At 41.2% G+C, this 24,315-nt stretch overlaps 4 protein-coding genes across 5 annotated transcripts; 3 read left to right on the top strand and 1 right to left on the bottom strand.

Annotated features, from left to right (window-relative positions):
* Window positions 1–187: 187 nt before the first annotated feature.
* si:ch211-107p11.3 (GT1 domain-containing protein) lies at window positions 188–3,685 on the top strand. Its single transcript, XM_018669700.2, has 7 exons — window positions 188–521; window positions 634–808; window positions 919–989; window positions 1,490–1,663; window positions 1,744–1,841; window positions 1,944–2,015; window positions 2,103–3,685. The coding sequence occupies exons 1-7, from the start codon at window positions 506–508 to the stop codon at window positions 2,244–2,246; spliced, it is 750 nt and encodes a 249-aa protein (XP_018525216.1). The 5' UTR covers window positions 188–505; the 3' UTR covers window positions 2,247–3,685.
* Window positions 3,686–5,273: 1,588 nt separating this feature from the next.
* hps4 (HPS4 biogenesis of lysosomal organelles complex 3 subunit 2) lies at window positions 5,274–11,040 on the top strand. The gene is made up of 12 exons (XM_018669713.2): window positions 5,274–5,633; window positions 6,014–6,104; window positions 6,274–6,417; window positions 6,537–6,644; window positions 6,847–6,963; window positions 7,444–7,538; window positions 7,638–7,710; window positions 8,159–8,283; window positions 8,420–9,080; window positions 9,341–9,467; window positions 9,672–9,783; window positions 10,088–11,040. The coding sequence occupies exons 1-12, from the start codon at window positions 5,614–5,616 to the stop codon at window positions 10,257–10,259; spliced, it is 1,845 nt and encodes a 614-aa protein (XP_018525229.1). The 5' UTR covers window positions 5,274–5,613; the 3' UTR covers window positions 10,260–11,040.
* Window positions 11,041–11,191: 151 nt separating this feature from the next.
* si:ch211-170d8.2 (uncharacterized protein LOC571755 homolog) lies at window positions 11,192–13,618 on the top strand. Of its 2 annotated transcripts, none has more exons than XM_018669716.2 (3): window positions 11,192–12,049; window positions 12,872–12,968; window positions 13,064–13,618. In XM_018669716.2, the coding sequence occupies exons 1-3, from the start codon at window positions 11,509–11,511 to the stop codon at window positions 13,398–13,400; spliced, it is 975 nt and encodes a 324-aa protein (XP_018525232.1). In that variant the 5' UTR covers window positions 11,192–11,508; the 3' UTR covers window positions 13,401–13,618. The 2 variants fall into 2 exon arrangements, with proteins under 2 accessions (XP_018525232.1, XP_018525230.1); XM_018669714.2 differs by having other exon boundaries at window positions 12,824–12,968.
* Window positions 13,619–14,049: 431 nt separating this feature from the next.
* Window positions 14,050–23,386, bottom strand: mlec (malectin). Its single transcript, XM_018669575.2, has 6 exons — window positions 23,172–23,386; window positions 22,500–22,720; window positions 21,803–21,981; window positions 21,330–21,506; window positions 18,838–18,895; window positions 14,050–18,240 (listed from the first exon to the last, which is right to left on the bottom strand). Exons 2-6 carry the CDS (start codon window positions 22,699–22,701, stop codon window positions 17,996–17,998), a joined length of 861 nt encoding a protein of 286 aa, XP_018525091.1. The 5' UTR covers window positions 22,702–22,720; window positions 23,172–23,386; the 3' UTR covers window positions 14,050–17,995.
* Window positions 23,387–24,315: the final 929 nt, after the last annotated feature.

The following is a 24,315-nucleotide window of genomic DNA, read 5'->3' as shown; positions in this document are numbered from 1 at the left end:
CCAACAGGCCAAACAGAAAATATACAATACGTGTATCTGTTCTTTTTGGGCAGTTTAATTGTTTGCTTATCACAGTATCTGCTATTCCACATAATAACTGTCTCTTTACCAAATTTCCCAGGTGGAACAATCTCATCTGTCATTATACTCCAGACCTGTTACCGTAGCTGTAACACGTGACTCGGTGTTTGTTTTAGACTCCACCTCTTTCACGTGAACGCGCCATAAACCGAATTAGAAAATCCTGGGTTAACAAAGCTCGCTGATTTCCAGCTTCATGGCATCGCTTATCTTTTCCCCATTTCCGTCGCCTAGTCCGTTATTGATGATGTGACTCGTGTCATAACTAACCATTGCGTCGAATCAGCTCGGGTTTATTTTGTTTCACGACCGTGGATTACGATTTGATTACTAAATCTAGCATTCAAACATCTCGGATAACTGCGCGCACCCGCTCCGCCATAAAGGGGATACCAATCGCACGCCGAAACCCGGATCACAGTTCATGTACACAGACAGAGGTGAGGAGACCTTGATCAAGAGCTAATAACACAATAAACTATACAAATACAGTAACACATTTGACTCTCGTGAATCTATATTTACAGCGCATTTATTTTTGTGTGTTTATAGATTTTCAGATGATGAAAAAACATGAGAGGGCACATTTTTTCAGCTCTAAAGAGCAGGAACTCATTCTGAAGTTGTATGAAGAAGAAAGAGAGATACTGACAGCCAAGTCCAACACTACAAGCGCCTCAAAACTGAGAGAGGAAGCCTGGCAGAGAATTGCTGATAAAATCAATGCGTAAGACTCTATTGTAGCCAGCCAAAGTCAATTCATAATATTAGTCAGGTATTGATGATAATGTATGTGTACTAGAGAATAATCATGTTATTAATTTCCATGATTCACAGGGTATCAGACAGCGGCTACAAAAGGACATGGCAGCAAGTGAAAGTCAAACACAAAAACATAGTGCAAACAGGTATAAGCAAATAACATTTACTCAAATACTGTACTGTACTCCTGATACTGTTTACTTCAATACATTTCATAGGCAAATATTGGACTTTTCATTCCAATATATTTACCCAGCTGAAATATAATGCATTGTTATAAATTACCCAACAGTGCAAAAAGAAGTTAAAAGTAGTTACACCTCAATTTAATGATGCATTAAAATTCTTCTTACATAACTATACATCAGTAAAATTGATTCAATAGTATATTATAGAATAATAAAGCTCTAACAGGAGTCATTCTGCTGCATAATGACTTTAACTTTAATACTTTAAATACATTTTGCTGATAATACTCATGTAGTTGTGTTTAGGTTTTTGAATGCAGGATCTTTAATCGAGTGTTTTTACACTGTGGCATTGCAAGATCTGAAAACTCATTGCCCCACTTATTCTAAGTCTACATTCATCACTGTAATGTAATGTCCATGAGAATGTTTAACTTTACTGATCTATCCTTGTGCAGCAAAAAGACGAAGGGTCGAGGTGTTGAGGAACGAGGGGGGGTCAGCAACCCCATCACTGACTTCTGCTGAGGAGGATGTGCTGCTGCATAAAGACAACAGGCTGAGAGTGGAGGTCCTCCCTGGGGGTGCCTGTATTGAGCCAATGACTGGAACTGACAGCTCTTTTATCAGTGGTAGGTGTAGTTGTACTTTCACTAAAGTCCTTCTGGAATTTACCACAAAGCTTAATTTAATGTTGATACCACCACTGCAGTGTCAGGTCATCCTGTGCTCCTCCTGCCTGTAACAAAGACTGAACCAGAGAGCTTGAGCAGCGATGAGACAGACGTCAGTGATGCACATTTTGAAGGGGTAAGTTCTTCTAAAGATGCCTTTTCTTTTTGGTTTTTTTTTTTCAGCTATTTGCCATCAGCCCTTTAAAGCTTAGCACATGGACTTGATTATTGTTTACAGGATGTGCACAGTAGCAGCTTCCAGGAAAGGTCCAGCTCAGCATGTGCTACAACCGGTGGAAGAAGTGCAGAGGTGAGGTTTGTGTGTCAATAGTGGGCCATGGTAATGACAGAGAATAAGAACCATATGAGAACATGTGTTGTTTAATTTCTTTTGCAGAAGCAAACAGAAGACATAAAGGCCCTTTACTGCTGCTACCTCAAAAAGGAGATAGAGAACCGAGACCAACAGATGGCATACAGAGCACTTAAAATGAAGAAATTGGAAAAAGAAATCTTATTACTTGATAAGCAGCTGTTGTGACCATGCAGAAAGATGTTAGTGTTATTATCCTATTATTATTATAACTTAAAGTTTGATTTACTTAGGTTAGACAGTTGGAATAAATTATTTCAGTTATATCACATACAGTCATATTTTTCCTTACCTAATGGTGTAGAGTGTAGAGTGTGGGTTGGGGATTTAACAGCAGTTGTGAACAGCTCTGTCTCTCATTAATGCATTAGGTTGGTCAAGTTTGCAACACTATGATGGACCCTTTCTCACTGTTGCAATATTGTGCTGTACAGCTCCACACAAGCAGCAGCACAGAGGGTATCCAGTGCAATCCTCAGACTGTGACAGCCCAAAGGTCATTCCTATCCCAGCATTGTTTTGGCAGGAGTTGCCCTCAAAGCTGGTTTGAGGCCCACTGAGGGCTCAAGGTGGGAGGGTTATGAAAAGGGGCTTGTGAGTGGAGCCCCTGTAGAGCGGCCATGTAACCCTGCGCCCCAGGAGGATTCCATTATCACATGAGTTACAGAGCACTGACACACTTTGGTTGTTTTGGCTCTGTACTCACTGCACACTGCATTTGAAATGAATGAATGAATGAAACAATGAATGGCTCTAATATGAGGGCACTAATACCCACATCAGATGAGTAGTGTAGGAGCGGTTTCTCTGCTCTTCAAGAATCAAGAATTCTTTATTGTCATTATGCATACACATAACAAAATTTTGTTTGGTAGCTTTCGGCTTAAGAAAAAGACAGACAAAGACACAATACTTTATAATATACAGACAGAAAAACCAACTATAGACACACAACACATAGTCCTGTAATTTCAGGAGACAACATAACAAAAGTCATTATATTTATCTTATATATTTGGCTATCATTGACAGGCTGAGGTCTGTCAGTGATAGACATCAACTGACACTTAACAGCATCCCTGCTTTTCCTCCATTCAGTCTGGTCTTTTCGCAAATTCAGCACAAGAAAAACAGCACAGAAAAAACAAATTGAAATTGATTTCACGATGGTATCACTGCTCCAACGTGTGACACTAAGTCACCTGTGCATTTACACAGTAAAAAATCTTTCTATAATTATCTCTGTCTTTAAATACCAAGAAATTGCTGTTTTTTTTTTTTTTGCAAAGAAAGAGGTAAAAAGCACTCTTCTCTAAAGTTTAGACTCATTTTATCATCACACCTATAGTCTCTTTGATTATTGAAAAACAGCCTTTTGTCATATTTAAAATCAATGTGGTATTCTAATTATTTTAATATATTTATAAATTAGTGCAGTTGTTGATTTTGTTTATTATTTCTGTTTTTGTCTTTATTGTGTTCGACTATGTATTTATTAATTATTTTTGTATGCACCCAGTACAATACAGAATAGTTTGTGACATGTAAAACAAGATAATTTATCTCAAGGGTCTTACTGGGAAACAATAAAACTGTTCTTTGTTTAATGTGTGATCCGCAAAGTGCTTAAGGTCGTATCAACATGTATAGTGCATAATACAGGTACATTCTACATTCATTCTAAAAATCTGTAAATATGATGTTGGTTGGGGGTAGAAGTTAAAAATGCTTCAACAAGTCTGACTAAACTGTTGACATTTATCTTCTGTAAGATTAGTGTTTTAGAAAATAGATGCTGTTCGATAAAGCCATTTGTATTGTGAAATCCTACACAGATTGTGTGTCCATAGCAGGTCTTAAGCGGCAGCAGCAGGTTCCTGTCAGAGAGGTCTGGACGTCCTCCTGCGGCTCTGCAGCGCACAGTGCTCTGCATTCACGCACGGCCCTGCACGGAGGTTTCAAAATGGCGGACTGATTGCGATTTATTGGGAACACAAATTCCCTCCCAAAGAGTCAATCTGGTACATAAACGTGGGTCTTGTACTTAGAGTAGATGTAACATATCCGCATGCCTATCTCCCGAGCAGCCGATTCTAGTTTAATCGAGCTTTAATGCAGCCATTGGCTGACAGAGCTGTGCGCGCTCACGGTCAACTCCATCAGACGTCCTCAATCGAACACTGAAATTAGGATTTATCATGGCTTCAGAGGGAATAATACACTTAAAACTTCCGTTTAATGCCGTCTGTTGCCACTAATAACGACATATAATCAGTGTGACATTCCATGAATTTTATACTTCTCTTGACTGGGCAATTTATGTAGGCTACAGGCGATTAAACGATTATAGAAAGCCTAATTTAAACAGGTGACATTTGATTTGTTCACTGTTATTTCTTTATCTATCTTTATCTTTATCTTCCGAAGACTTGAAGGACTGAGTCTTTTACCTTTCAGGTTAAAAGAAGAACTTAAAGCAGCTGACCAGAGTTGAATGATGTAGCTGATCGTGGTTAAAACCCTCCACCTATATCTAGGCTGTTGCATGCAGAATTAATATTCTGATCTTTTTACATTCCTGCAACATCAGCGTCTGCAGTTCTAAGTGCAACATTTCCTTCCAGGACAGATATGAAACTATCACAGATGTTTCAGAGGGATTAAATAAAGGCAGGATCTAACTATTTGGTCACAAAACTAATAATGTTTGCTTCCTCCTCCTCCTCCTCCTCCTCCTACTACTGCTGCTGCTGCTGCTACTAATGATAATAACAATAATATCAATCATCATCATCGTAACAGGTAATTTATATACATAGGCTACTTATATACACGTCATTCATTCATTTAAACGGAGAATTTATACATCACTGTCCATTGCATTTCTGACTGCTGACATTTTTTTTTAAATTCTGCTTGACCATTTAATAAAACACTATTAATTAATTATCAGTTAATTTAGCTCCACTTCAATCAGCTGCATACACAGTAAATAATACATCATTTATCACACTGACACACTGACGGTTTATTCTTCACTAAAATAGTGACAGCAGGATATTTACTCGGCTGGACATTATTAAGTGTTATTTTTACTTGAGTAAATTAAGTAGTAGTGGTTTTGCAAGGCTCGTTGAGTGTTTCTGAACAGCGCGCTAGTTTGTCCCACTGAGCTTGCCATACTTTCACATGACTTCCACTACGTGTGACCAAAGTTGACCCGCATTCCTCAGGTTGCAGCGGCTCTGTCAGGCTGATTCATTTTAGGGGCGAACGGAGTATAAACAGCGCCCGAAAACAGTAGCCGTCGCTGTCAGTGTTTAACATGTAAAACTTGTTGTTGTTAAATGTCCCTCGCAGCTGACAGTCTGCGGTGTGTTGGAGGATTTGAAACATCTGACTCGGATCCGCAGCTGAAACATCAAGTTCTACTTTTTGTTTGAGTGCACCTACAGCCTGCTGTAGTGGGAATACCTGGATACAAGATAACTGATGACGGAAGAACGTTTTGCTTTTCCTGGTTTTTGTGTCGGACATGTCTGAGTTAATAAGGAGGTGAGATGCAGTCTGCTTGGTGTTGAAATACAGAAACAAGCTGCTGCCTGCAGCATGGACTACAAACATGCTCCTGTCTAAAACCAAGCCAGTCTCTCTTCATACCTGCTCTCTGCCCTATTCTCCAGCCCCTAAACAAAGATGATTGTTAATGAAAATCAAACTTACATGTTGCTGATGAATCCTGATATGTATTATACTGAGTGTGCTGGTATTCACAGCTTAGCTTGCTGTTTTTTTCTGCTACACCTGAAGTATCACAACAGCAACTTCAGTATATGTTTAACATCTCTTGTCAAGCATAGAAATAAGTCTTTTTTCTATCGAGGTAAACCACAGTTCTCAGACTCTAGACATTTATTTGAATATTTATTTTGCAGGTGTAATTATTTCTTCCTCTATGATGGATCTAAGGTCAAAGGAGAGGGTGACCCCACAAGAGAGGGAATCTGCTACTTCTATCCTGAAGAGGTTTGGTTCTGACAAACTGTTGCAAGTTACACCTTTGGTTGTGTTGTGGGTGGATGTATGTTGAGTAGAATAATGATTCTCCAGTGCTTGTTTGCATGTTTATCTTTTAATCCACAGATTATAGTTCTGTGACCTTAAAGTTAACCACTTCTTTGTGTACTTCCTTCAGACTCCTTTAGATAAACAGGAGCTGCTGTGTGGACAGCTTGCTGGCGTAGCCCGCTGTGTCTCTGAGCTTTCCTCCTCTCCTGTTCGTGTGCTGAGGCTAAGCCGCAACAAGTATGCCATCCGCATGAGAGATGACTTCTTCTGGGTGAGTGCTCGCACAGGTGGTCCAGCTGTAACTTTTCAAGATGACTTTGTTTTGACCTGAATATGAGTCTCTGACGGTTATTTTTGGGGATATGGTCCTTTTCTCTTTTTTCCTCCCAGGCTCTGGGCTGCTCAGTGGAGGTCCCCACCATCAGTGTCTGTGAGCTCCTGGATCAGTTAATAGATCTTTATTGTTTCTACAATGGTTCTGTCCGAGAGAGCTACCAGGTGCAGTCTCCACTTATCTGAACAGTTCTACAGAAGGCTTGTATTTTGAAAGTCTGGGCTGCCTCAGAATGAAATTCAAAATGATTTGTACTGTAATAAAAAAAACAAATGGAAAAAAAAACATCAAAACATTTGAAACCAGAAGTACTATGTCCATCTCTGCATCTGCATGTTGTCATTTGAACTTTGCTTTGTGCTGTAGCTCAACAGTCGGGAAACTTTGGCTGCTCGATGGGCTCAGTATCTCTCACACCTGCAGTCAGGATCCTCAGAGCTTCATCGCATCTTCTGCTGTTTAAGGACCATCGACTCTACTAATGTATGTACAAAAAACAGACTTCTGCATTTAACCTGCAGTGGCTTCTTTAATGCTGCTGCTGTATATAGATGTCTTCAGACAGGATATGGCTATGTCACAATGTCCTGTGGTATTGTGTAAGCCCTCACTAACAAACATGCAGAGGCTAATTTCTGCATTTTTACTGTACCTAGAGAATCAGTTTTGATGTGCACAAATCCAGTGCCAGTAAATCCTGGATATTTGTGGCCTGTGACCGTGAAAGGTCAAATTATAATGGACAAAATGTGCTACTTTTAAAACAAATCCTGTTGTTTCATGCAGATAAGTCTGTCACATGATAGATGATATAACCACTTAAATAATTTATTATTATATAATATTTTATATTTATATAATATTTTATTTGCATAAGTCTCTTTCTGTAATAATTGAATGGATAAAGTTATTATCTCACGACTTGTTACACAGGCTGGTGACAAATTGAATTTTTGTTCTCAGGTCGACCCACTTCTGCTGCTCAAAGCGGCCCTCATTCTTCAGGCCTGTCAGCGCTGCCCTCTAGTGTTAGCCGGCTGTATTCTTTTCAGAGGGAGGTAGGCTGACATTTTGACATTATCCATCTCTCAGTGGGATAGTTTTTTTTTGTAAGCAGCACAGTATAAAACCAGAATTTTCCTGCCTTTCCTCCTCAGCGTTGTGAGCACACAGATGTCTCCAGAGCTTACAATGAAGGTCATGGTTCATGAGAGTGAAACGTACACCAAGGTAGGACGTGAAATTTAGTCCAAATATTTTCCTGCCTGCTGTATACTCCACTGACAATGAGGACAGCTTTCCACTAAGAATTTTAATCCTGACCCTCCTCAAAAGAGCATATAGTGGCCTATGTCTTAGACTACTTTAGATTTGTTACTGGACAGCCTCTGCTACCTCTGGACAAAGCCAGGTCAACAGTTTGTTCCTATTTGCATTCTTTGTACTAAGTTAAGCTAATTGACTGTTGGCTCCAGCTTCATATTTATTTTATTTCACTTATTTTTCCAAATAAAAACTGTTTGGGAACTTTATTCGCATGTTTACATCAAGTTGATGTCCTCATCTAACTCTCTGCACTAGAAGTGTGCTTATTTGGTACACCATACACCAAATAAGCTTATTTCCAAATATGTTGAACTATTTCTTTAACAGGCCAGTTTTTTAAATTTTGATTTAGGCCCAGAAGCCCAATGGACCGAGCACCTCCAGCTCATTCGGTGCTGCTGTCAGCTCCACTACAGTGTTCCTGACCATGTCTGAACTCCAGTACCTGCAGTCCGCTCCTGTTGACAAAGATTTCAGGTAGTGTCTTCCCTTCTTGAGAGTCACTTACTTTGCATACAGGAAGTATTGAACTGACAAAACCTGCTTAAAACAGGATGCTTGGATAACATCGCCAGATATATCTGACTGTCTCAAAATGTTTTCCACCCTTCAGTTCCCATTCTACTCCACGCAAAGATGCCCCCCTGAAGAAGACCCGCCTGTCAAGAACATTATCTGACATGGCCTCCACTGAGTCAGACTCATCTGATCCAGGTCCCTCCCAGTCTCCCCAGAAGGTGTCCTGCAGCCCTTGCTTGTCAGAATCAGATAACTCTGTGTTTAGCCCATCTCCATTACAGAACACCGCTGACCCAGTTAACCCCTCACCACAGTCCCTCAAGCTTCCTTTCTCAAATGGAAAACACTCCCGTGAAGCTGAGGATGAAGTGCTGGAGGAGTCATATTATCAGAGCTTTCACAGCAATGGAGGAGGAGACAGCCAGATACATAGCAAAGGAGATGGCTCGGTGTCCCACCTCAACGGAGGTGGAGGAGATGCTTGTGGGACGGTGTTCGACTTTCGAGGGATTGAGTCCGGCAGTGAGGAAACACATGATGATAAGGTGGTGGGAGATGGTGGAGTTGGCTGTGGGAGTGCACAAGGTCACAAGGAGGAGGTGCGACATCCTCCTCCTTGCTCTGGTTCTGTTGACAACCCAGAGGAGAGTCCGCTGATCCCCATGACGCTGTACCTGCACCGGGTTAAAGGCTTGGTGCTGGCCCTGCTGGTGGAGCCTCACTTCTTGAGTGACACAGCCTCTATGGAGGAAGTGGTGAGAAACAAAAGCAACCCTGCTCATAACAGATTTCAGCTGTCTTTGTCACATTTTCATACTGAAACTCTGTGACCTTAGCTCTTTTGATGAGTGGAACAAAAAGAAGCTTCATGACACAGCTGATGTAATACATTACAATGTCTACCTCTATAATCCACCAGCTGTGACTCAGAAGAATTTGAATTTAAGTGCATGAGTGCACTAATTTGCCTTTGTAATGCAAATATTTGATTCGCCCTTTATGGTTTTGTATCCAGTATCACAGCAGCCTGGCATCACTCAATGGACTGGAGGCCCATCTGAGAACTATCTCTCCAGGGGCCCCAGGTGCTCCAGGAGCCTACATCTTTGCCCATTTTGACTGCACTCAGAGCACATTGACAAGTAAGACTCCCATTCTTCCAGTTCCCCCTTTTCTGCTAGAGCGAGTATAAGTCCTGTCGTCGCTACCTGGGGTGTGGTTTGGTCGTCTATATTTGTCTTTGCATGAGCTAACTGCTAATTAGTGAGACTGTGATCAGCATTCCTTTTGTGCAGCAGGCATGCCTGTCCAGGTTAATGCGCCACCGTTATTGTGTGTCTCCGCAGCCAACCTGTCTGGTCGACCAGGGGGAGCCCTGGAGCATCCTTTTGTCCGAGCCACATCACTTCTTCACTCACATTTCTGTAACACTGAGACTCTGCAGGAGGCTATTATCAGGTCAGTATGGCAGTGACACGGTGGTGGTTGTGGGGGTGAGGAGGGGGGTTTCTCGTACCTTTCATGGCTCCTCAAGGAGAAGTTGGGGGTGGGGGTTGGTCAGTTCATCATGTTTATCATCACATCCCTTCAATGTGTTTTTCCTTTACTTTCATCGATCGCACTGCAACAACTCACATTTACCAGAGAAGAAAACCTTATTGTTGCTCTGTGGTCTCATTTATCGTGTCACTCTGCTCTTTTCGGTTGCATGTCGTCATCCCACATGCTTGAAATGTAAATGCCTGTGACACTTTCACTGCAGGAGTGCCGGCGCTGCTGTTTATGGAACCCGCAGCGTGGCCCAGGAGACTTACTTCCAGCAGCACGGGGGATCACTGAGAAACTCCGGCATCCCTAACCACCAGGACAGCGCTTTCTCGCTGCCCAGCAAGGCCCGACACAGACTACTGAAACACGGGGTCAACCTGCTGTGAGTGAGACATCTGCTCTCACACAACTTATTTAATGAAGAATTGTCCTGTGAATAACTTAAAAATCAACACAGAAGATTTGAGAAAAGAAATAGGATTAAAAGTTTCCTCTGTTTTTGGTCACTGCTGTGGTTATCTGGTTCCCACAACAGCTTGTATATGTGCATATGATGTTTTTATGCACAACATTTTTTTCTATTTATATCATCACTATTTGCTATGAAAATAAGTTTTGAATAATGTCTTTTGTTAAGGTTTTGGCAGGTTATGTTTCATGAGGTTTTAGTCATAGTTGTAGTTTTTTACCTGAGTACAATTTGTCCACATTTTATTTCTGTTATGCTAAAACCCAATGCTCTTTGTATCAACCACAATTTTAAGCTCCTGCACACATTTTGCAGCCTTCTCACTTTAGACATATTTTAAGTTCAGTCATGTCCTGAATGCAGTTAATGTAATAATTCCTCCTCATTCTATTTATTCATTTAAAAACAAATTTAGACTAGTGCCTTTCCTGTATACTGCAAAACTGTGTTGGTATTTTACATACATTTCTAAAATAATCTTTAAAAAACTTTTATAAAAATGTCTATTTATTTCAAATCAACTCTTTGTTAACAAAAAAAATGTATTTAACTATTCGGCTACTAGATCTACAGTCGTCCCCCCCCGCCCCCCGCCCCCACTCAATGATGTGTCATTTGTTACAAAATGTCTGAATTCTGAGAAGAGATTCGCTGTGGTGCATTATTAGTGGAAATTAAATGAATACACGATCCTCTCAGTTTTGAGTCTTACGTGAGCTACTTCTGTAAACGCTTGTGTAAAAACCACAGGGGCTACACGGTCTTATTAGGGCCATCAGCGGCATACATGTGACCCTGCAATCTGGCCCCCGTCGTTCTCCACCCCAGGCTTAATGCCTCGTTTCAGAATGGTTACATCTGACTGAAGGATGGCGTGCGCAAAGTCACACACATGCTCATAAAATGTTATTATTCATGTTCTGTCCCAATGTGTCTGTGCTACGTGTGTTGTAAATGAGCTCGTTCCTGATGATCCAAATATGGAGTAATTAGAGTCATTAGCTGAGTAGTTGAATTTGAATGGTTGGGGTCGGCGCTCTTCGGGGCGCCTCATTATGCAGGCGCATTAAAAGAAAGTAGCGGGGGGCAAATGGGTGGTTAAAGGTACGGACAAAAGAGGGGCAGGGACTGTGAGGAGGGTCAGGATTCAAATTCTAAGTGGTAAGATGTCCCCATTGTCAGTGGGGTATATAGCACGCAAACCGAAGAGCTGGCACCACAGAAAAGCTGCCTGCTGCTCATGCGTGAAGATCCAAAGGTCAGGATTTAGAAATCTCACCATGGCCTCCTCGCACTGTATTTGGATTGCTCTATTTCTTCTCTCGGTGATGACAAGTGACATTGGAGTATTTGCTCGCGCGGTAGACACGCTGGGAATTGTATCACAGTCGCCGGAAACTGAACCTGAGTCCTCCGGACAAACTTTACGCACGGACGCGCTGAGGCGGTGGAGGCGCGGGATCGAAGGGGCGCACCGGGAGCGATGCACGGAGCTGGCAGCACCTTGGCTGGAAAACACACAACCAGCTCCTGAGGATAACGCAACAATGTTGCAACTCCGTGTTGGGCCTTTTTCTCCGGGAGCCTCCTGGGGCCTGGTCTTCCCAGGGAAATCTCTTTTTAGCTTTGTGCGACGGGTTTACCATTGCTGTCAGGAGGGACTTAACTGCAGAAGCGTAAAAGGGATTCAAGGTCGCTTGAGAGGAGGTAAGACTATATAGATCTATGCTTTATTCTAATAAACTTTCCTCTTCTACTCCAGATCTTAAATGTGTTGGTTGTGTTGGGTTGGTCTGGAGTGATTTACAAAGAAATGCATGGGCAGGGCGCCTGATGGGCCGCAGGGCTCAGCCAGAAAAATGAAGATCTTTAAAAGTTAATGCCACTAAATGTGGCTCAAAGACACATGGAATTAGCTACTGTAACCACAGGAGGACTGTAGTGCAAAACACACCAACCAGTCTACAGGGTTTCAGAGCACAAACCCTTTTTACAGTGGTGAACAACACTCACTAGCAAAATTCAGATATGGTGTAGCCACCTAGAACTAAAGATAAAACTTGTTTCCCAAAAATGACTTTTGAATATACACACATGCAAGATGCCATTTACACTCAGCAAAGTCCACCCAGTAGTGCTGAAAGAGTGACACTGCAGGAACATCATAAGCTGTAGAAGTGAAAAAGCAGTTTGGAGAACATTAATAGCTTGATTAATACAGCTGTATAGAGGACTGTGTTATCTGCATATAAATGAGTCTCAGCTGGCTTAATGTCCCCTCCAAGAATTGTTGAGATGTCCTGCTGACAGATTAACAAGGTTTTAGGAATGAAAACATCACCTCTGTGGTAGAGAGTCTTTTCAGATCCCTGGGATTAACCAGAATGGAGCCTGACAGGAGTGTATGTGCTGCTCTGTGATATGAAAAATGCTTGTTCTGTGACAGACTTCATGGCTGCCTCTTCTTCTGCTTCTCCCCAGATACAGGTGTAGAGTTTCTCCTCACCAAGGATATTTTATTGTTGACAGTTACAAGAGCAGAGCTTCACCTTCAACTCTCCAACCCGCAGCACCTGGATGTCCACCCTGTGCTTCCATTCATGGCAAAGCATGGCCTCCCTACAAGGTTAGAACATTACTCTCAGTATGTCATATACTTTTACTAATTCACTGTTCAAACTCAGGCCTGGTTAAAACTCTTTTATCTCTCACCTCTTTTAGGTACGGTTTGTGGTTGCGGGGCAGCACGGTGGAGCTGAGAGTGGATCTGCTGTTCCTTTTCCAGAGCCTGCAGGAGGCGGCAGGTGGTGCCGGGGGGGGTCCCAGCTTGGTGAACATGCGGCGGGTGGTGTTTTCTTCCCCACCAGGAGAAAAGCCAGCTCCTCGCACTCTGCAGGACACAGACGGCGACGCCTGGGGGGATGGGGTGGCCAAAGCGCTGCCTACCCTGGAGCTGGGCTTGATCCTGGGCTGCAGTCAGGCCGGAGTTGGGATGTCCTGTGAGGGCAGTGGCGTTCACCTCTCGCACACACCTTTCATGGCTCTGTACTACAGATGAAGTCAAACTGGAGACTGGACTGTGTTCTGCATGAAAACATTTTATCTGTTGAACAACTTATAGAAGGAAATGATGCACTTGAATGTCAAATCTATTAATTTATGAATGTTATGTTTTGTAAAATATATATATATAAATTTGTAAATAGTGAATATGATATGCTGTAAGTTTATGGAGTCATTCTTTGGTTATTAAAACTCTAACAATCTAACAATGGATCTTGACAACAGTGTGTAGACACCTCAAGTTAGTGGATGTGGTTCATCTGCTCTGTTCAGCTGTGTTTCCCAGCACCTTTGAGATATGTGCTTCTATTTAAAGTAGTTTTCACAGTTGGTGGGAAACAGTGGCAAAAAAAACAACACCTGGACAAACACAGGGCCTGTACATGTTGCTGTGACCCTGCTGAACTTAGCTGTGACTGCTCTGGAAATATTGTTAGACTGTTAAGAGTTTCAAGGTATGTAAGCATTCACAAAACTGCATAGTTCTAAAGTGCTTCCCACTTTGGATACTATGGATTGGTCACAGGCACAGTACTTGTCAAAAGATGAATCAAATTTAACACAAGACTACTGTTAGATACCAAATGATCCCACGAAGCACTTTAACACAGGGATGTTGGGAGTCGAAGAACAGCAGCAACACATTCTGATAAAATAGCACATTTATTAAAAAGAGACAGCATTTATCAGCATTTCTCATTTTGCAGACGTATGCCACATCTGAGTTAAACCAGGGGTCTTGGATACATTTTTTCAGCCCACCTGCTGCTGCCTACAGCCCCCAGAAGAGCGCTTCTTTATCCAACACGTGTATATCTATACAGTAGGACTCCTATTTAAACACACACTCATTCTGTCTCACACACTCACACTGTGTGATCAGTGGCAGACCTCACTGTTTGTTTGTGTACGCGGTCCGCTGCCTGGAACGATGGCCGAAGCTGGCTGACGTTCTGCTGTTCGAATTTTGTCTGTTTAAAATTCATCTCACATTTTCAGCTGCTTTGAAAATGAGACACAAGGAAGAGAAAAAAAAACATCATCAAGCTGAAATCTCAAAAACAAATTTACATTAATTACAGAGCAATTAAAAATGACTTTTAGGGATGGATATTTTAAGAAGATTGGCATTGTGGCAGGTGGATAATTAGTGGTGGCAAATCAGATGACATGTTTTGCTTCCCCTGGTTTATTCACTGCTTCACCAGGCGGGAGAAAAAAAAAGGATGAAAGAAAACAAGAACCTTTAGCGTCATGTCAGGACACTGTGTTAAAGAATTTGGATGGAATGACAGCAATTCTTTGGTTCTCGTGAAAAACACAACAACAAAAAACACTGAGAGCAGATCTTCATTCCACTCCAGTTCATTCAGTTGTGAGATGTACTGACAACAGGTCCAAAAAAGGCTGGTGAGGAGCTAAAAACACATTAGAGGTAAGACTGTATGAAACAAGTGCTGGACATTTATATTTCACACAGATCTCTCAAACATTAATTAGTTTTTGACTGGCTTTGCTCCTTGAAAAGCTGAAATTGACAACAAACTCAAAGATATATTAATTCTACTGACCTAACAAGAGCTGTTTATGTGGAATGAAAATCTAGCCCTGAAAAGTGTGCTGAACAGAGAAGAAGAAAAAACAAAGAGGCTAGTTTGATATAACCCAACAAAAGAGCAACCTCAAGGCGAATGATGGTAAAGCACGTTGTATTCAATAATTCAAGGCAACAAAGACAAACACACACACACACACTCAAAAATGACGATTTTAAAATACATGAGGCAGTGCAAAATGTCACACCAATAAAATATCACATTTTAAAAACTCAAAAACAAAACAGATCCTGAGGAAAAAATTCAAACATACAAATCCAAGCGTATTATAAAATATCTCCAGATCAGCCCCACTCTGATTTAAATTATATATAATAGAATGGAAGATCCCACATTTTCAGACATAATCTCATTTATTTGACTTTTTTGACAGTCAGTTCATCTGGCTGCCCCGTTAAATGTTTTTTTTATACTCTGTACCAACAACCGTTCCTCCCCCAGAAGAAAGGCCACAAAGTCTTCCTCACAAGAAAAAAAACAAAACAAAACAAAAAAACCCCTAACACCTCAGCTACAACACAAAAGTGATGAGATCAAAACTGTCATCACACAATAAAAAGTGTGATCCGGTACCTTATATACACACGCAACTGTGTAGACGGTGACTTTGGTGCTGAATTAAATGAACTTTTTGCATTTTTTTAGAGGAAAAAAAACAAAAAAGGTGCTTATATGTCTTAAATATGAGTTGAATTTACAACAAAACAAAAACAAAAACAAAAAACAACAGAAACCCCAAAAACTGCCAACAACTATCTGAATATTTTCTGGCACTGACTTCTTGCCCACCATCAATCAAAAAGGGAAGGAGAACTGAGGAGAGAGGGAGGATCCACAACACCTGAATTATTAACCGTTTTTCAAGTACTGCATATGGCAACAGCAATACTGGTGGGAGGGAGGGGGGATGACATTTAAGACGCATTAGTGAAACAGGCAAAGTTACAAAATTGTCCTTGGAGTAGAGCTAAGCACTTAAGGGAGGTAACTAGATACATAAATAGGAGGGTTCACGACACAACTCTACTAAAAATGAAGAACAGAGCTGCTTTTCAGTTCTCATGGAAAGCAGAAAAGGATATCATTGTCCAAAAGCTTAGACTAAAACACAGTTAAAGTGGACTCTGATAATATGGCCATGTAGAAAAACAAAAACAAAAAACAATAAACAAAAGGCTCAAAGATGTTTTATCCCCAGTTTGTTCAATCAATTCAAGGACCGGAACATGTAGCTTAATTGCACTGGAAGTTCACAATGAATTAACAAAATGGTTCAGTCCATGTTAAAAAGTTTTAAGACAACAGATATGAAAAAGGCTGAGTGTAGAGAGTTGAGGAAAAAATGTAACCAATGTTGATCTAGAACATCTCGTAAACACGATTCTCTACTTAACACTAATGTTGTGCTTTCTGATCTCTGACTGCAGGTGGATGAACTTGTGGTGCACACAGAGCAACTTTGTATGAAACAAGTGCATTGACTGGCACAGATTCTCATAATTTACTATATTAACATTGAGCTGCGGAATCTTGTTCTCTCAGTATCAGGTAACATGGACTGAAGTTCATGGCCCATCAGAGTCAACACAGCATTCTGGTTTAAATGGAAAACAAAAATGTCTGAAATAAAAACAAATTATGAGAACAAAAATATCACACTCCTCCCATCACCCCTGTCTAGCCACTGATGTAAAAAGTGGAAAAACTCTGTTCCACTAAATCAACTGCTTTTATGTGGTGAGCGTACTGTACGCCCAACCCAGTTAAACCGAATTTGCAAGCTACTTGTCAACTTAAACAGGCCACCATGTTTTCCTTTTAAACAAACAAAAAAGTCATTCTTTGGTGAAACAAAAAGGCAGGCATGCATAATTAATGAATGAATAGAAAAGGCAAAGATCACCTAAAATACAGCAATGTAATGATCAGAACTCACTCGCATTTCACAGCATAAACTTTGCCTCTCACTAAATGCAAGTACGGTGTCTCTCACTGAAAGAAACTGTTGGAGGTTCAACATTCTCACCTTGTAAAGTCTGAAATTTTAAATGGATCTATCCTTAGAAAAAAAAAAATAACAACAAGGACTTTCAATTTGTGATCACTGTTGAGGACACTTTGTAAGGCCCTCCATTTACAAATTTCTGAAACCCAACCTATATTTATGTAAAGACGAGCCAAGTTAGACAGTAGATAGCGAATAAACCTGCCAGCTACAGCTGGTTCAACACTAATTTCTTTCTCCTTTCAGCACCTTATGGCAAACAGATGATGGCACATCAACACAGGACTAACTAGAGTGGACAGACACAAAAAAAAAGCAACGAGTTGCGAGAAATGGGAACCTCTTGAATGGCAACTGTTATTTCCACTAACCGTCTGACTCATGGTTTCTAATCTATTTAACCAATTTCTAAGCAGCACCATTTCCAATTTGAAAGTGACATGTCTGACCAGATGCTGAGCAGGAGTGTTAAACAGAGTGTGCTTCTTTGCCACACCCAGTACAAAACAATGCTTTTAGTTTATAAAACGGGCCCAGACCAATCACTCCTGAGCATCCCTTAGCTGTTGAAATGTGGTTTCAAACCGTGAAGACGGGCATCTGTAAATCCTGCCCAGTCTCTGAGTGTAAATGATTAACATTGTTCAAAAGGGTCAGCAGAGGTGGATGCGAAACACATTCAGAAAGAAGCGCAGCATACACTTCCTACATCTCCTTTTCCTCAATGGTACAATTCGCTGTCATCTTGCAGTGGCTTTCCGAAAAGTTATTTTCTGTTTTTGTTCCTTCCATCGTTGTGATTTTCTCCAAGCCTTCAACTCTCTCCTGTGTGTATGCTTTTACCTGTGCTGCTGTTGTCACCTTGACTCCCCCCCCACCCCCCAAGCCCCCTTCTCTCCCTCTCTCTCTCCCTTCATAGTCTCACGTCCGTCTTGTCCTCCTGACATCTCCTCGACCGCTAGTTTGAGCTCACAGCCGACAAAGGCAGAACAGTGTGGGGATGAACACCCCGAACGCCACAAGGATGGGAAACATTAGGCTGCTGTTGTCAGCTGCATATGGGTTTGGTGTTCGGGGGCCTGACTGGACCCTGTACTTAGAACCTGTCGGGACCTTTTTCTTCCCACCTTCCTCGCCTCCTTCACTGTCTTCCTCTTCTTCCTCGTCTTCATCAGGCTTCTCTAAACCAGGGTGAGGCTGAAGTTTTGGTACATCTGTCCAATAAAAAAGGATGGGTGAAGTTAGTCAAAGTCACATAGAAAGAATGGCACTGTAAAAGAAGCTCTTCCTGAATATTGATAGTTGGTAGCTCTCTGAAAAAATACAGAGTCAATGTGATGAATCAAATCTCTAATGTAGAGAAGACCCTAGCATGGTTCAACTTTCAGAGTGCCTCGCTTTACATACCATCAGGCAAACAAAAGAACAGCTGCTGACTCATGACAGGGTTGGTTAAATCGAATACATTCTGGTGTTGATCATGCCTTCCTTAGTACAATGGCCCTTTAATGTTAACTCTCTCTTGACTGTCAGCTGGCTTTCATCTGACTTCCTCACAATTTAAACAGAGTCACATTTGCATCATTAAATCAATACATCATCTACTCTAATTTAAAATGTCTTCCCACATTATATCAAAAGTCTGGATGTGTCTTTGCACTGGTCTATAACACACTTCTAAGTCTACAACTGTGACACAAAAGTGCTTCCATGTTGTTGAGCCAGAAATGAGTAGAAACTACTCAATATGAGATAAGTTTTCATACAAAATGCTACAGATGTTACAGTATGTGTGCAGTCTCAGGACTCACCCTCTAATGTCCCCTTCATTACATAGAGAGCGCAGATCTTGGGGTTGTCATAATAACCCTGAAACACAGAATAGATCAGCACCGCACAGCAGACAAAACAAATACCAAACCAAAGTAAATGATATTACATTTATTTATGGACAAAAAACTGTGGTTTTAATAACACAGTAGAGTGGTGATTAAGTAAGGTTGAATAAAAAAGTTAAGGTAAAAAAAAACTAAGAAAATATAGTTTCACTGGTCAATAATCACTTTTGCTTTCAAGAAACATGGTTAGAGCACCCACATCGTGGTGGGAAGCCCATTTTGACACAAAAACTATCATTTAAAAATTCCTTCCTTCTTTGTTTTTAGTCTGCGAAAAGAGCAGACAGTGTGTCCCACTTGTATTTTTTTGGAGAAAGAAAATGCAGAGAACCAGTGATCTACAAAAAATAAGAAGAAAGAGGTCACTGTGGAAAAAACTTTTTTGAAGTATGCCGTCCTACAAATTTAGCCTATAGCCACATGTTCTACAAACCCACTCGCAAAAATCTTTCATTTGTTAGAAACCAGGGCTTAAAGGGAATACTAATCATGTCAGAAGAAAAAAAACACAGATTATTCCTATGGCCTGCAGCTACCTCATCAGTATTTGTGAGTAGTTCCCAGACTTAAAAACAGAATCAAACGTAATCTCCCTGACTGTGATGTTTTGATGTGTTGGAAGTAGCAGTGCAAATATGCCCTCTGTAAACAAGTATGTGTCAGACCAAAGATGACAAGATTATTCTAACTGAAAGTTTTGCCTCAGAAGATTAAACCTAGGCTGATTCACAGTCATCTACTGTTTTGGTCAATAAAAAGTAATGCCAAGAGTAACAGAAGTACAATATCATAGTATGAGATGGTGCTGTGTTGATAATAAAGGGAAATGTAATAAATATTGTTGGATAATGTGAGGGGGAGACATTTGAATCAAATTACAAACACCACTGCTGCTGCATGTGGCAGAAGACGGTAGATGTATTACCAGAGAATAAAATGTGACAAGGAAAGAAGTGAAACAATTACCGACCTCTTCAGAGGCTGTTTTCAATTGCTAAGAATGATGGACTCATGGCTAAGCTACAGACATCCAGCTACTTTGTTTTTATACAGTGCAAGTGACAGACTTTGGATGTCGTAATGCTCTTTCATAAATCACGGTAACCCGCAATCATGTCTATGAAAAGGGGAAATGAAGGCAAGCAACCGCTAACTCGAAGAAGACGTGAATAGTACAGAATTTGAAACATGATTTACAGAGACTAGCAGTTTGGTGAAAAATAGAGATCAAAGTTAAAAGCTGCAATACATGACAAGTAAACAAATATGATAAAGGGCAACCAGATTTGGGTCTGTTGTCAGTCGTCTACATGGCCCACACACTCCAAATGGCTGTCAACAGCCCCTTTCAGATGAGGAGTTCATTATGGAAATGTGCTGTCAATTTTATATGTCAGCCTCCTGTTTGAATAAGCTCCAAGAGTCACTTTTCCATAGAAGTAATGACGGCAAATTTACTTGGTCAGACTAACACTTCCACAGAACTCAAGTCTGAAATGAATACAGGTTAATATACAGAGATATTAACTGGGTGACTTGTTCTGCTGAGAACTATCATTTCTTCTGCATAAAGAAAATTTTAGATGTGACAAATACGTTCACTAAATAGGTTCTTACTGTTACTGCAGAAGTTATTCAGATTACTATTCTGCTTCAATCGGTTTTTTGTTAAGAAGCAATATTTTAGTACAGTTTCTGCCTAGCCTGCCAAACTAAACATAACTGCCTATTATCTTAAAATAATAAAACCCTACCCATAAAAGAAAATAAATGAAACAATTAAACAGCTACAGCACGACTTTCACACACAATATGTATTTTTCTTCACCTGAGAGAAGACAGAAAATTAATGACAAAATTCTCATTTTCTTACACATCAAAATTTTGAAAAAAAAAAAAAAAAAAACTTTCATTGTCGCCCCATTGTGCACCAGTAGGAAGACACAACCAATCTGCCAATCAGTAAAATTATCACAGATTTGAGTAAATCCTCCTTAAAAGGTGCTTTGTAAACAAGCAAAAGTTATGTTCACATTCAGTGAATCTCCTTCCACATAAAACATTTGAAAAGCTGTTTTTTTTCCATATTCAAAAATGCACATTGTTTACATCCATGTTTGCTTTAATGGTCAACCAGTGGAACAGAGAGAAAGCAGTATGTGTGTGTGCACATGCATCGCCATATGTGTGCACAGTACAAACAAAATGGGCACCATTAGTCTACTATCAGGCTGTGTTCCAGCATTATGTCCCACCTGATCAACCTGTTTAAACAGGATCAAGCTGTCAAAGTGCCATAGAAAAATGTCAGTGTGTTAAGGTGCAAAATAAACAAACTGACACTGTTTTTCACAGACAACAACATCCAGAAATTTCCACAAGTAATTCAAATAAAAACAGCTCACCTTTACAAACTCCACAGTGAGCTTGCCATTGAAAGTGGACACCTCCCCCTGCACGCTCAGCTTGCCACGTCGAATAGAGAAAGGCACTATCTCATCATGAGCGGTGCTGTGACCCACTCGATCAAAGATATCCAGGTCCTTCACCACCACATGGCCGTTTAGACGGACATCAAACACCTAGAAAAAACATATTCCCATAACAACAGTGATTAACAGCTAATCAACAAATTCAAAAAGGCTCCCTGAGTCCTGTCTGATTGTGCAGCGACATGTGTATTAAAACTGAAAAAAATGACATGCCTGTCATACCAGATGTGAGGTAGAGAAAAAAAAGTACAGTATTCATTTAAAAAAAGAGCTCATAATATACACGGCCCATTCAAACTGTGCTACTGTGCAGATGACAATGACAGTTTTACTAAAGGCACACACTACAGTAGACTAGAATATCTCTGATACAGTAATGGCCATACCTTTTGCTGTGACTGGGCGAAGTAAACCTCTGCATACTTCATAACTAGAATATAGTCTCCTTCCTCTCGAATGGGAATATCATATCCAAAAGTGTCCTCGTTGTAGCGCTCTGTCTGATACAGAATCTGGTCCTCTGGACTGGAGCGCAGTATTGGCAGGCGCACCCCATAATCGGAGGCTACAAAAGGAGAACAGCATCAGGGTTCAGTGTGCACTTTGTTCACTAGACCACATTAATAGTTGCAGTTGTGGAAAACTGATCATGTTTTAAGTCAAGAAAAGCACCACACAAACTCTGACCTTTTACTGCACTCAGTGACATACAGTGCCCTGACCCTCTGTCTTAAATGGCACATTACCACACAGTGTTCACTCCAACTTTCAATTACAGTATCTCTGCCTCATATATGACGCCAAGAACGACTCTACTGCCAATTAGATCATATCATCACCTGCTTCCTCTCCATGCTGAGAGGGGCGGAGCTGCAGCCCTCTATGCTGACTCCTCATTAGTTTGTGGCTACTTGCGGAAGCCAAACCGTGCAGAGGTTTCTAGTGGAAATTTCTCTGGCTTCAAAGAGCAGCACTTTGCCTTCACAATGTCACTTGCTCGGCAACACCTTGCAGGTGTTTGCAGAAGCCCAGCAAAACACGTAAGCTCATATTAGCAGTTTACCGCTGATAACACCAACTCACCTTTACCAATTTTTCCTTCCAACGGGTCCTTTTTGAAGTGAATACCGTGTACGTCTACATGTGCTTCTCCTCCGGCATTTACAGCCCAGATTACCCGTTCGGCGAGGCTGGGGCCCCCGCCGTCCGCCCAACACTGCTCTGCCAGTAGCGACAGCACCGCTGCGACCAGCCCGGCGACGAGCTGCGCCGTGACCCGCTGCATTGCCACACACAGCCTTGTCCTAGACACAGAGACAGACAGCGGTTTCTGCTTGCATGCGGCACAGCACCCAGTTTGTACATGGACGTAACCCTTCCATATGTAACATTAACCACGTACAGTTAGCTAGCGTAAGGGGCTAGCAAGATCGTCTTGATGACATGCAACGTGATATGTGTAAGTTAGCTACTATGCTAGCGTTAACAGTACCAATACCGGCAGTAGCGTTAGCATAAAAGCATACAGAGAGCCATAAAATGACAGTGAGACTATAAACAGGTATTTTAGTTTAACGTGAACCGATTCATGACACAACGCTACCACCTCTATATTAATTAGTCAAACACTAAAGAATGACGAGAAATTAGCAGCGAGTAACGTTGGTTAGATAGGCTAGCTAGCTAACCTACCTGTCTAACCAGAAGTACTTGGTCTATGAGAGCCCGGCTAACGATCATGCAAATGTCTCTTACCTTCCCCTTTCACCAGTGGCTTCAACCTATCTTCTCCCAATGTGTAAGCTTATCTCTGCTGATACAGTCTCACCAGCTGCCTATACTCTCAACTGTAAGATAACTTGACTGTGTGCAGATATTCTCAGTTGCTGGTGACCACAGCCTGCTACACTGACTTTCATTCAATGTGTGCATCCAAGCCAACGTTTGCCAGAGTGCAGAAGGCGGAACTGCGCTACCTAACCTTAGATTTCCCATGGCCAATGAGTGACAGACATTCTGTCGAATCACATCCCCCTGTTAAGGTTTCACGTACCATTCAACACCATTTCATATCACAGACCAATCACATCCTACTTTGTTATAACTATGTACAAATATCGACGTTTTTTGTGTGTTCATCGACAGTATCAAAAGTCACACATTTTCGGGGATTGTAAACAATTTATCTACATATTCTGACCGTGACTGTCAGAGACGTGTAGAATGAAGCCCTGTGTGTTTTTTTTACACGTCAAGTGCTGAGCTAGAGAATTATGTGCCCCGAGTTTAGTCTCACAGGCAGAAATCTCAGCGTGTGTCCACACCCCCTCCTTTAAACTGAACAACAGGCCTACCCGTAAACAAATATAATCTAAAAATAAAATTTACCCATTATACAGTAGTGCTACTTAAGATTGAAGTTTATAAAAGTGGGAGCGGGAGTAAACCCTGGGCCGAAAACTCAGGAACTTTGTTCAAGGTTATTTTTATATAGGTTCTGGGGAAAGTTGTCTTTACCTACTCCTGAGACCTGGGCCAGAAGAAGGGGTTTTCACAGTAGCTGTTTATTTTTAATTTGTATTTTTTTTAGCATACAGGATTTACCATTATTACTATATATATATATATATATATATATATATGTGTGTGTGTGTGTGTGTGTGTGTGTAATATTACACGGGTTCTTTAAAACATTCTGACGCCCCCCTCTTTCCGGTCCGAGTCTTGTCCAATCAGGAGAATCCAACACAGCGCGCACACGGTGCACTCGGCAGTTGAACAGAGAGGAAGGAATGAATGGAGATAGTTGCTATGGCAACAACAATACCTCTACGGATGACAGGTGATGATTGCTTTTTACCTAACACGGCGCTGGTAAACATATGGTCAAATGCCCTCT

This window comes from Lates calcarifer, linkage group LG13, assembly GCF_001640805.2.
Source record: "Lates calcarifer isolate ASB-BC8 linkage group LG13, TLL_Latcal_v3, whole genome shotgun sequence".
Classification (NCBI taxonomy): Eukaryota; Metazoa; Chordata; class Actinopteri; family Centropomidae; genus Lates; species Lates calcarifer.
Note: the sequence above shows the minus strand (reverse complement) of the source record. Positions and strands in the feature narration are given on the sequence as shown.

Excerpts from the sequence above, each read along its gene's own strand:
- si:ch211-107p11.3 (XM_018669700.2), top strand. Across the intron at positions 1,664-1,743 it reads TGACAGCTCTTTTATCAGTG|TGTCAGGTCATCCTGTGCTC; the intron begins GTAGGTGTAGTT and ends CCACCACTGCAG. Across the intron at positions 1,842-1,943 it reads GTGATGCACATTTTGAAGGG|GATGTGCACAGTAGCAGCTT; the intron begins GTAAGTTCTTCT and ends TATTGTTTACAG.
- hps4 (XM_018669713.2), top strand. The coding sequence starts at position 5,614 with ATGTCTGAGTTAATAAGGAG. Across the intron at positions 5,634-6,013 it reads ATGTCTGAGTTAATAAGGAG|GTGTAATTATTTCTTCCTCT; the intron begins GTGAGATGCAGT and ends TTTATTTTGCAG. Across the intron at positions 9,468-9,671 it reads CACTCAGAGCACATTGACAA|CCAACCTGTCTGGTCGACCA; the intron begins GTAAGACTCCCA and ends GTGTCTCCGCAG.
- si:ch211-170d8.2 (XM_018669714.2), top strand. The coding sequence starts at position 11,509 with ATGTCCCCATTGTCAGTGGGGTATATAGCACGCAAACCGAAGAGCTGG. Across the intron at positions 12,050-12,823 it reads TCAAGGTCGCTTGAGAGGAG|ATACAGGTGTAGAGTTTCTC; the intron begins GTAAGACTATAT and ends GCTTCTCCCCAG. Across the intron at positions 12,969-13,063 it reads AAGCATGGCCTCCCTACAAG|GTACGGTTTGTGGTTGCGGG; the intron begins GTTAGAACATTA and ends CACCTCTTTTAG.
- mlec (XM_018669575.2), bottom strand. The coding sequence starts at position 22,701 with ATGCAGCGGGTCACGGCGCAGCTCGTCGCCGGGCTGGTCGCAGCGGTG. Across the intron at positions 21,507-21,802 it reads TCGCCCAGTCACAGCAAAAG|GTGTTTGATGTCCGTCTAAA; the intron begins GTATGGCCATTA and ends TGTTTTTTCTAG. Across the intron at positions 18,896-21,329 it reads TCACTGTGGAGTTTGTAAAG|GGTTATTATGACAACCCCAA; the intron begins GTGAGCTGTTTT and ends TCTGTGTTTCAG.